This window comes from Leptidea sinapis, chromosome Z (assembly GCF_905404315.1).
Source record: "Leptidea sinapis chromosome Z, ilLepSina1.1, whole genome shotgun sequence".
Taxonomy (NCBI): Eukaryota; Metazoa; Arthropoda; class Insecta; order Lepidoptera; family Pieridae; genus Leptidea; species Leptidea sinapis.
In genome coordinates, this window is record NC_066312.1 from 12,155,583 (window position 1) to 12,166,949 (window position 11,367).

Here is an 11,367-nt window from a genome sequence, read left to right on the forward strand (position 1 = left end):
TACACATTGCAATGGAGTATCTTAGTATATCAAAGATGCAGGCACTTTTAATTTAAGAAAATTTATTGAATTAGGCGTCACTTTGCGGAAATCCATAATTATACAAATGATTTAAGCTTTCTTTAGTGTTAATTCCGCCAATATTTGCTTCCAAAACAATTCGACACGTGTTTCGCCTCTACACGAGGCTTCCTCAGGACGCGCCGTCTCGCCAAAATCAGGCACGAGACTGGGCTTTGAGTCAAGAGTCGAGAAACATATTGGTCTCATACTTCAACTTACCGTAGAGGAAAAAATAAATAATACGTCTTGATATGATATGATTGATAATTAAAATAATTCACAGTTATGTACAGTAAGCCATAATAAACTACGACCTATCATTAATGTTCGTACATTTTCATGCTTCATTTGATTTGTTTGGTGTGTCTGGGATTTCTCCTACTTTTGGCATAGAAAGAAAAGTCTCGTTTGCCATTTGTGATTTTTGAAGTGAAAATTTCTTTACCGGTATAAATTCTTAAACTCTCGTCAGGACACGTGACGTGATAGAAAATTAGTAAGACAGTCGTTGAAATTATGGATAAAAGTTTATTTTTCTGAGTGATTTTTTAATCTAAAGTAACTTTTTAATCTAAAATAATTGTAATAGTTCTGAAGTGTTAATTTTTTTATGTAATATAAATTGTATTTTTTATGTACGATAGCGCAATAAATTAATATTGTATTTAACTTGAACCTTGAATATTGTACTCAGGTTTGGAACCCTCAATATGAAGTTCACACTAAAAGACTAGAAAAAAGTTTTTTAAGATATTAACAATATAAGTGTGAAATATAATACAGATTATTTAATAAGACATGAAATGGCTGATACTGTTTTTTACTCAAGTTACTTCACTCCAAGATTGATTCTTCTAAATTAACATCACAAATTGGTATCAAAGAGCCCAATAACTACACCAGAACAAAATGTACAATATACGTTCCTCATTTTAGTACTAATTACAGGCAACATTCATATTTTATAAGGTAGCAATCAAGCAATAAATCAGATATTAGTTGATTTGCCTGATTTTGATCCATTCAATACGTTACCAGACGCTTTAAGAAGTACATTGACGAAGCGTTTGATGAGTGCGTGTTCTCTTGAGTGCTGAATACTATGATTTCCATTCATTTTGTCTTCGTGTATTATATCTATATATGTTTATAGTATTACTCCTTGATTTTTTTTTGTATTTTTGTTCATTATTTGTAACACGCTTATAGTTTCTGATATGCGAAAACTGTCAATGGTAAATAGATGTATACTTTTTTTAAACCTTTTTATGCCATGTAATACTGTTTATTTTCCTAATAAAATAAAATAAAAATAATCCACATAAATGTTAGTACTTTTATACTGATAAAGTGTTCAAAAATGCACAACGTTAGTTAGTGCAAGACGTTATTTTTCATCATAATTGAAACCCAATTTAGTCACCAAATGATAATTTCTTTATGTAAAGCATAAAATCATTAATAGTTAAATAATCGCTATTTGATTGTCAATCTAATTCTCTCCTTCTAGACTACCCCATGCGCAAATCTTTACGAAATGTCAACATTCACGCCGATTCGAATTCGATCGTCGATGATTCGAGGTTCTGTTTGTTGTATGCGGTCAAGTGGAAGGATCTAGAATTGGGAACTCACCACCCGTACTACTAGCAGTAGGCATGAGAGATATTTTGTGGTGAAGTACAGTTTCAATTTCGATTACAGTGCACATCTATACTCACTTTGAGGATTATGTTGGAATGCTTAGTGAGCCTGTATACACACCAAAACCGTTAAATATAGGTGTAGTTAGTACTTAAAAATTGAATAATTTTGATGTTCCACTTGCCGACAGGTATATTCGTTAGTCCTTATTTTAAAAAATACCGTTTGCGTTCCGGGAGTGCCGGCAGAAGTGAAAACTTGAACAAAGAACTACAAGTCTAACTGTCGCCTTAGGGAGAGTCTTTGCTTATGACAAAGCTAAAAACCAAATAATTAAACTGTAAAAATATTTCACGGATTAGATTTGATACCTTGACCTCACGGTTTTCGGATTTTAAATCACAAAGATTCAACCACTGCTCCAATGACTGTATGATCATTAAGTTGTTAGTGTTGTTTCATCCAAAATTTCAACGATTGTCTTACGAATTTTCGATCAGGCCACGTGTCCTGAAGCGAGTTTAACATTTTATACCCATCCCAAGTAAAGTCATCAACGCCGCTAAAGAAGGTTTCGCTTCAAAAAAAAAGTGCATAAGACATCGAATGCATAATTTACTTATATTGTGCTTATACCAAAGATATTATAGATATTATATTATTTATAGATATAATATAATGAACAAACCCATTTATATCGGTAACGCTATATGGTTAAGCTCACATTTTCAGGTTATAAGTGAATTGAATATTCGATTTTAATGTCGCGGTTTTAAATTAAATTTGGCGCAGTCAGCGAGTATTTGGAAATGTTGCAGCTATCTACAAATTAATGGTTGTTTTAGGTTTGAAAATATTCATGATATGTTTTATTATTTGGTAAATATCAAAATAGATAGAATAAAGTAAGTTAGTTTAAGAAAATCATTTATATTCTCTTTAAAAAATATACGATAATCGTATTTTTACTTCACGAAATCTACTTTATCTTGCATTATGCAAAATTGGCTTGTCTGCTTCCATAGAGATCCTTTGCTATAATATACACTCGAAGAAAGATACATTTACTGGCTTATACCTTATGTTGAAAAGACTCAAGTCTTGTCTTGGAAGTACGATGTTATTTATGGAGTTAATGTACCAGACTAGTTTGCGGATCACCTGATTTTAAGTGATTTAAGCTTCAATATTCTCTTACAAAAACTACAAAAATACTGCAGGTCTATATCTTGCTGGCATGCAAGGCAATTACGAGAGCATAGTTATATGTATCTTTCAGTCCTCTATCATATAACCCTCCTACTAACAGGAACTATGAAAAGGTGTATTTATGAAAATTTACTGGATTTGGCGTTTTTTTAATGGTGGAAAAGGAAGAGAAACGAGCGTACCTGGTGTTAAGTGATCACCGCCGCCCACATTATCTCGCAACACTAGAGCATTCACAAGAGCGTTGCCGTGCTTTAAGGAGGGTGTTATCACTTTTTAGCGCTGTCGTATCGTTCTGGAAACACCGCACAAGGAAGCTCATTCCACAGCCTTGTGGAATGATGTTATTTTGTAAAAATCCATAATTTTTTTTAATTCTAAGCTAAGCTAATTCCGCTAAGATTCGTCTTTAACCAATTCGACTCGTGTTTTGCTTCTACACGAGGCGTCCTCAGGAGTTGTTGAGAGCTCCACTCTGGTTTCAGAGTACGGCGAGATGCCTCATGTAGAGGATTAAGATACTAACTACTAGATTAAGTTAAGATAACTCATAACATTTAGATAAAGGTGTATTTACAAATATAAGGCTTATTACTCAGATATGAAAAACTATTTTCCATAGCTCCCTACAGCCAGTCACAAAAAGTAGTTCATTAAAATTTTGTGATATATAATCCTAGTAATAATTTAATGTTTTTATAAAATAATATATAAGATAATAGAAAGACGTATAATGAGACCCGTTAGCAAATAATGGCTGTATTTTTGAACCAATTTTGATCGGAGTCTTCTATCTAATAAAATGAGTTAAAAAAAATACAAACATCTATTTCAAAACACACAAAGATAGCAAAATGAAGTAACTTAAAAATATAGAAAAACGTGGTGTGTTGTAACGCTGATCTTCTATGACCCCCGTGTGACACAGGAACCTCAAGGTGCGCCCTCGCCTGAATTAAATTATTACTATCCTCACTAAATTAAAAACAAGAACAAACATATAAAAAGTAATTATAATTAAAACAAAATAATACCTAATAATGACAATTAATAAAATAAAACAAAACAAAAAGCTCCTAGTCTCATTGAACGCAACTAATGCTGGAATACTAATTTCATTTAATACATATGTTTTCATTTTTAATTTAAGGGTGTTAACAGATAATGAGGCTTTGAAAGGTGGCGGTATATTGTTCCAGCATTTAGCTGTGTTATCACTAAAACTACCTTTGAAGACAGTAGTGTGACGTTGTTGCTAAAAGTTGTTTCAAAGAAATAATAATGAAACATTAAAATTGATTCATACAATAAAAATCACTTTTACAACTAACTGAAACGTGTTTTTAATTGTTTCAAACGCCTGTAGTATTTACGACTAGGGAAGTTCTCGTAGCTGTCAAGCACACGCTGAATTTTCTTTCTTATCATTTTATTTTTATGTTTCTCTAACATATCTGAATAAGCATCAGAGAACGGCAAAACATTGATCCCTCCATCATGAGAAACCATCCCTGATATACCAGGCACGAAGCCCAGCTGAGGGGCTGGAACGTAGTTTTGTCCAAATAGCGGAGGCGGAATAAAGGGAGGATGTACTCCGTATGGTAAGTGAGGTATTGGCAAAAAGGGCGAATTGATTGGCACCATTAATGGTGGTGGTGGTATGGGTAACATACCAGGTCCTATAGGTAGTATTGGGGGTACTATAGGTGGTATTGGGGGTACTATAGGTGGTGGTAAGATAGGTGGTGGCATGGGCATTATAGGAGGTGGCTGTGGTAAATGAGGTACAGGTATTGGTAGTGGAATTGGTAAGGGCTGGGGTGTATTATTAGGTATTTTAGGTTTTTCTGGTATTTTGTAATAGCAATATTCAGGAATATTCTTCGGATACCAATAGAGTGGATTACATGGATCTTCTCCAGGTAATGGTTTGCCAATCAGATATCTATTTTTCATGTCATCAAGATAACTAATGCCATCCACAGTGGCATCCATTTCTAGCACTTTCAGCAAAAGGTAAATCTGGAAAATTAAAAATATATTGACAAGTTCTTAACGATATTGGAACCACTTTCTGTTGTCTTGTCAAATCAGAGTACTTATAAGAATTATGAAAAAAATTATTAATTTTACGTAATATTTTTTTGAATATTGCTTAATATGCAAAAAATAGTTGTTGAAAGATTAAAATAACAAATATATATTCTAAAATAATCACCTGTATAGCCATTTTCATATTTGTTTAATTTTAATTTTTCTTAGCACACTGATGACGACTGAAGCTGTAATTTAAAATTGAAATTTCTCACTATGTCCAGTGTTAACAATAAAAGGACTTTTTTAGACGTACAATGAGGTCTCGTTTATTGTTTCCGCGGAACAATGGGATGCAAAATACGCAAACTTTTCTTATTATTGTCGTGTAGCATTGGAAGGAAGACGTTGACGACTATTAGAGCTGATTATTAATTACTACAGTAAATTAATGATAATTAAAACTAATATTATGCTCCGTCAGTTAAATTCCAGCTATTAAATTTAACCACATTATCATCTTGATCCGAGTCATTCCATAATTCTTCGGCAAGGCTTTGAAGGAGCTGGGCGTCATAAAAAGAGCCGGAAATACTTTAAGCTGGTCCACATTCTATCCTTATAAAGCGCACTTATGGAGAATTGCTGGTCTGATGCACCACAGTATCATCTCCATCTATTTGACAGTATGCAATGCAGATCTACTGGAATTGTCGGAGACAAAGTGTTCTGTGTACGCCTAGATTACTGGGTGTTGTGAATTCGTTTCTCCGTGTGTCTTCTACCGTATGTATCACGGAATGTTCCGATCAGATGTTTGACCTAATTAACCTAAAACTTTGCAGGATACACCACAAATTAGGACATCATCACCTCACCATTTGGATGTTTGGCGTATCTCCACAGTGTGATTTTCCAAGAAACTTTTTTCTACGTACAATCAAGCTGTAGATAAGCTGCTTTGTGCGGTGTTTTCAGGACGACAGGACTTGGATATTAAAACTAAATTGATATTTGTAAGATATCAATCAGCCTGCGAGGTATTCAAAGATAAAGAGCATAACATTCATATTCCGGGGTGTCGGAATACGTAAACCGTTATCAAGAAGTGTGTTTTATCACTATTTTCATAACTGTCGATAAAAGAGACAAAAACACTCGATTACTGTTCAAGCATGTAATTGTAACACACGGCAATTTTTCTACGGCGCCTATTTCTGCCGTGAAGCAGTAATGTGTAAGCATTATTGTGATTAGGTCTGAAGGGCGCCGTAGCTAGTGAAATTACTGGGCAAATGAGACTTAACATCTTATGCCTCAAGGTGACGAGCGCAATTGTTGTGCCGCTCAGAATTTTTGGGTTTTTCAAGAATCCTGAGCGGCGCTCCATTGTAATGGGTAGGGCGTATCAATTACCATCAGCTGAACGTATTGCTCGTCTCGTCCCTTATCTTCATAAAAAAAACTATTATAAAAGTTATTGTAGGTATAGTTAAGAAGTAATGAAAGTTATTGAGCGTTTAGAAGTTTCTATCTATCTTACCTGTTACTGGCCGTAATTGTATTTGTTACAGTTTAGGCACGGAGTAGGGATGGATAAGGATAGGGATGTATAATTTTAGGTATCAGTAAACGTCAATAATTCTTCTAAATACCTACCCGTTGCAAATTGTCACGGACCTATTAGTAATATGGCTCTAATCTTTTTTAAAATTTCATAATATAAATTAAACAGCTCATTGTGTTTGTAACCGTCAAACATTATTTCATATCGAGAAATATTTCCTAATTTTTTTTTTCATTTTTGTCATATTAAAACCTCCAGGCAAGTACTGCGAAAACGAAAACTGCATTACACTATACTTTCAGGTAGCTGAAAATTAATTTGCTTTTTAGCGCCATCTAGCGGAAAAGAGCTATACTGCAATAACTATTACTTTAGTGTACTATCTTTCATTACTTACTAACTGAATCTGTTGTTGACGTTGTTCTGCCAAATATGAATATGGAAAATACATTCTCCGTGTTCAAACATGACATACAGATTTTCATAGGAATCGATAAACTGATATATAAATTAGTATGTTGCAACACTACCTATTGGGGAGCTGCAACGGAGTGCACAAGGTTGGAGTGTACTATACTACTTTAATATGTCCATTATACCGATCAAGTGAAGTGCGAGTTACATCAATTACTAATCATTATTAATATGAACAACACAACCGATAGAAGTGTTTCTTTATTTATTTTTTTATTTATTGAAAAAAAAACAGTAAAAGCTAATGCTAAGCAAAGGTGCTTTAGAAATATTTTTAAAAACTTAACTGTTACTTAAATATTGCCCACTAAGTTATTGGTCTTATTTTATTTAAGAGGGGGACAAAAGAGCGTACGGGTCCCCAGATGTCAAGTGATCACCACCATACATATTCTCTTCAACATCAGAGCAATCACAGGAGCGTTGCCGGCTTTTTGGAAAAGTGTACGTGCTGTTTTGATGGTACCATTGTCGTATCACCCCGGAAACACCGCACAAGGAAGCTCGTTTCCTCATGGGTTGTACTTGGGCAGAACATTTCTTGAAAACCGCAATGTGGTGGAACACCACATATCTAGATAGTAGGGATCCTAATTTGCTTTCAGTCGTATGAAGGTGGGATCCGGCGGCAGGAATTAGGCCAAACTGCTCTTCAAAACACTTCTCATGATAAATGTGGTAGAAGAAACGCAATGAAGCGACATCTCTGCGCAATGCCAAGTGATCTAGCCGTTCTCAAAGCACTGGAGTTGTCGGGGCAACTCGAGCAGCTCTGTGTTAACGCGGTCAAACGGTTCGTTCCCATGAGCAGTTTTCGACAACACCCAGAACTTGCGTATTCGAGTTACTTGAAAGCTGTTCACCGATCTTGACGACGTCTGCAGTATCACATCGTCTACTGCAATGGCACAGGTACTGGGATCATCTGAAAGGAAACAGACCTTTCCCCAAGGTTAGGATGCAAAAAATGAACGTCTATCCCAATCTGCTGACTTGCAGTACCAAACGCGGTGGGTCGCTAGTGTTCTGTGATGCAATCGTTGCATAGGCATTTCACTCAGCCAATGGTTGGACGTTCCTAGAGAGGTGTCGACAGAGACCTGGCAACTATCGGGATGAGTTTAGTCAACAGAAGATCTAATAAAAACGATATGTGGCTATCCACGTCTGGGATCTGCGTTGGCGACTCAACTAATTGGGACAGACCATTCGCAAATTATGCACAGATTGCCCTTCGAAGTCTGGTGTAAACGACTCAAGTCATTCGGTATTATGCCCATTGAAGCCAACCAAGGCAACGATAACAGCGGAGGGGATCTGAGCAAGCACATCGTCAATAATCGATTATTGAGCCCATCGCCCATGAGATGATCCGTTTCTGAGATACCACTACGGCTCCTGAAAATCTACACGAAGACAGAGAGTAGACCTAGACAGGTCCTTACCCTCAGAATTGCGAAGAATGAACGACCTATGAGGCTAGATTTATGCTTTTATGCAATTTTGGGTCCGGTCAATCGTCAATGTCATTTATGCCGTATCGCTCGATTCAGATTCGGCGTTTAAACTGGAGTAGATTACCCCTAATGCTGCAAAGTAAAGTGGGATGCTATGGTATAGATGCCTCGGTTAGAATTAACTTAACTAATAACGTAGAAAAACGTAACAATGAAAACTTCAAAAGAAAAGCAGTGATACCATGGAAATATCACGACATGTACCTAATGGTAATGAAACTGCAAACTGTACTGACACAACAGGACGAGTGCGAGGAGTTGAAAGGGGTACAAGGCTTCACTTTCCCGCGAGGTCCCGAGATAATATGGCCGTATAGTGGGTTATTCTCTTTTTGAAATAATAAGCATGTGACTGGCGAGTGAGGGATGCCACACGAGTAGTTTATGATTTTCCATACATTTTATTTAAAATTTAAACTTAACTTCAACATAACTACATATCGAAAAACGATGTTTTTGTTGTATTTGCATGATGATTAAAGGCCATAAGATTACTTCTTTATAATATGTATCATTGATGTAAAGAACAACAATAATTATTTTTTTGTAGATACAATTACTTCATCAATGATCAATAAGTAACATGATGGAAAGATGAGTAAGTAATGTGACGTAGTTCATTCTACTTTTCCTAGTTTTACAAACATTTTATCTGAATTGTTTCCAACGAAAGGAAATTTTGATTAACTGCGGATAACAATGGAATCACGTGAGGTAACTGCTATAAACAAGTTTGCGTAATTAAAGTGATTGCTGATGGTTTCTCAGCGTAACTTGGCGCTTAAGTAATTAATTATCATCTGTATATAAATTATTAAAACTTTCGTGAGACATTATAAGCTTTATTTGTCTAAAGGTTAGACATTAAAAAAGTTACAGTTCAAAAACATAAACAAATTAGTAAAGTGTTGTTTCCAGCATAAAAATGATGTAAATACTACGTAATAAGAGGTGGGACTGCCTAAGTAAAAATTGAAATTTATTTTAACATTTGAATTTAAAGTTAAAGTAATCAATTTAAATGTATTACTTTAGTATAAAACTTGCAGTCATTTGACAGAAGTTTGAAATATTAGTAATTACATTGAGGCGATGGGCGACGAAGTTTAATCCAGCTAAGTTTGAAAGCGAATAGTTGCATAAAACGATGTGGATTTCGTCTATCTCCGTTATTTACAAGATTATATCCGCCATCAGCTGTCAATCTGTTAATAGTGGGTATTTATTTATTTATTTATTGCACCAACAAAGAATACACTAATTCATGCAAAAATATATATATATATTTAGACAAAAATACAAGTTGAGTGCTACCTCAATTATAGGCGCAAATAACATTCTTATATAAAAAGCAAGTACATTACAAAGTAAAAATTTCTGTTATAAAAATTAAATCACGATTGAATTAAATTACAATACATTCATAATTAAATTATTAATTTTATAGTAATAATATAATAATTAAATGAATCTACAGTTTTTACTTATAACAGGTTAAAAAAAAAATATTAACAATACAATAAATAAAATTAAGCTCATTACATTAATTACAGCATATATTACAAGGCAAGTTCATCTTGTGTATAAACTGTCTTACTGCATTGAACTGATGTACTAAAAACACACCCAATGCGAGTTGTTATTTTTCAATTATAGTAGAAACTCAATTATCCAACCTTCAGTTAATCGCATTCACGATTATCCTGACTACCAACCGCTACCTATTACATACCTACAAGTCGAATTTATGCAAACAAGTGAATGATGGATGAAGAACCATCTCATGATGAAGCACTTCATCCCATCCCAGCCCTGAAGTGGTTTGAAAAACAAACAGAGTGGATACTATTAGTTCACCACAGTTGAAACGAATTCGTGATATAGCAGCGATGAAGAAAAAGTGGCTTACGTCAAATGACAATTACTAAAAATCTTAAGTCCAATTAAACTTTAATTTTATATAATTACAAATACATTTTGTAAACAAATTATACGTTATATTGTATAGTACATACATAACTCAATATTTTATTTCAAGGCAACACAAAATGTAGGTACTATGTACTAATGTAATCTAAGTAAATAAATGGGTGTATGGAAAATGTATCTCCGAATAACTTCTTAATAAACATTGATTTTCGATGATGAGTATTTGTTGTTCTTAATAAACACAATATTATGTACTACATAATATGCACAAAGCCCATTTTTCTTCATACTTTCGATTATCCGGATTCTCTCACGACAACAATATACGGTATACGGTTTATCGAGTTTCTACTTTACTAGACTTATATTTAATAATTATTAATTATATTCTAGGAATTATAACAAATTTTAATACCACCAACTAAAAATTCATAAACAATTCAACATCTAAATAATTAACTGTAAAATTAAATGTATCATTTTTTAAGCTTATAAGAAACTTTTGACAGCGGAACGACCTAACTCGTCAACGATTGTAGCGGAAGTGTGGCGACGCCTTTTTTTCTTTTTGAGGGAAAGGGCTACCCTCCGAGATAACGACGAGAGGGAGGTGGGGAAAGCTCATGTATACCAATGTTATGTGGGCCTCACGTAAAACCTAAGTGCCTACCCACTAATCACCACCTGAGGTTGGCTTTGGGCAAGTGGCCTCTAAGCCTTCATCGAAGACGACCTTCTCTTGGGAGAGAGGCGCAAGCGGCTCTCTTAATGGAGTATCCGCTGGGATGTGTCAACGCCAGGGAGACATCGCTTTTTATAGATATCTTCACCCTCTACCCCCGGTCAACTTCTATTATATATTATCAAACTCAAATACAATTTGTTTAATAAATGTATTATAAAATGTATCTACTTAGTTCAAATACA

General features: G+C 34.6%; 2 protein-coding genes across 2 annotated transcripts in view; both read right to left on the reverse strand.

Moving 5' to 3' along the window:
• The window catches only part of LOC126979067 (uncharacterized), a 377,271-nt gene that overhangs the window by 245,917 nt on the left and 119,987 nt on the right, over positions 1-11,367 (reverse strand). The window lies entirely within an intron of this gene.
• On the reverse strand, positions 4,243-5,488 carry LOC126978926 (YLP motif-containing protein 1-like). Its single transcript, XM_050828052.1, has 2 exons — positions 5,450-5,488; positions 4,243-4,911 (listed from the first exon to the last, which is right to left on the reverse strand). Exons 1-2 carry the CDS (start codon positions 5,486-5,488, stop codon positions 4,243-4,245), a joined length of 708 nt encoding a protein of 235 aa, XP_050684009.1.

Bases quoted from the DNA above. Each gene is read 5' to 3' on its own strand.
- LOC126978926 (XM_050828052.1), bottom strand. From the start codon at position 5,488: ATGACTCGGATCAAGATGATAATGTGGTTAAATTTAATA. The intron at 4,912-5,449 runs GCTGGAATTTAA...GTGCTAGAAATG, and splicing joins TAATGTGGTTAAATTTAATA to GATGCCACTGTGGATGGCAT.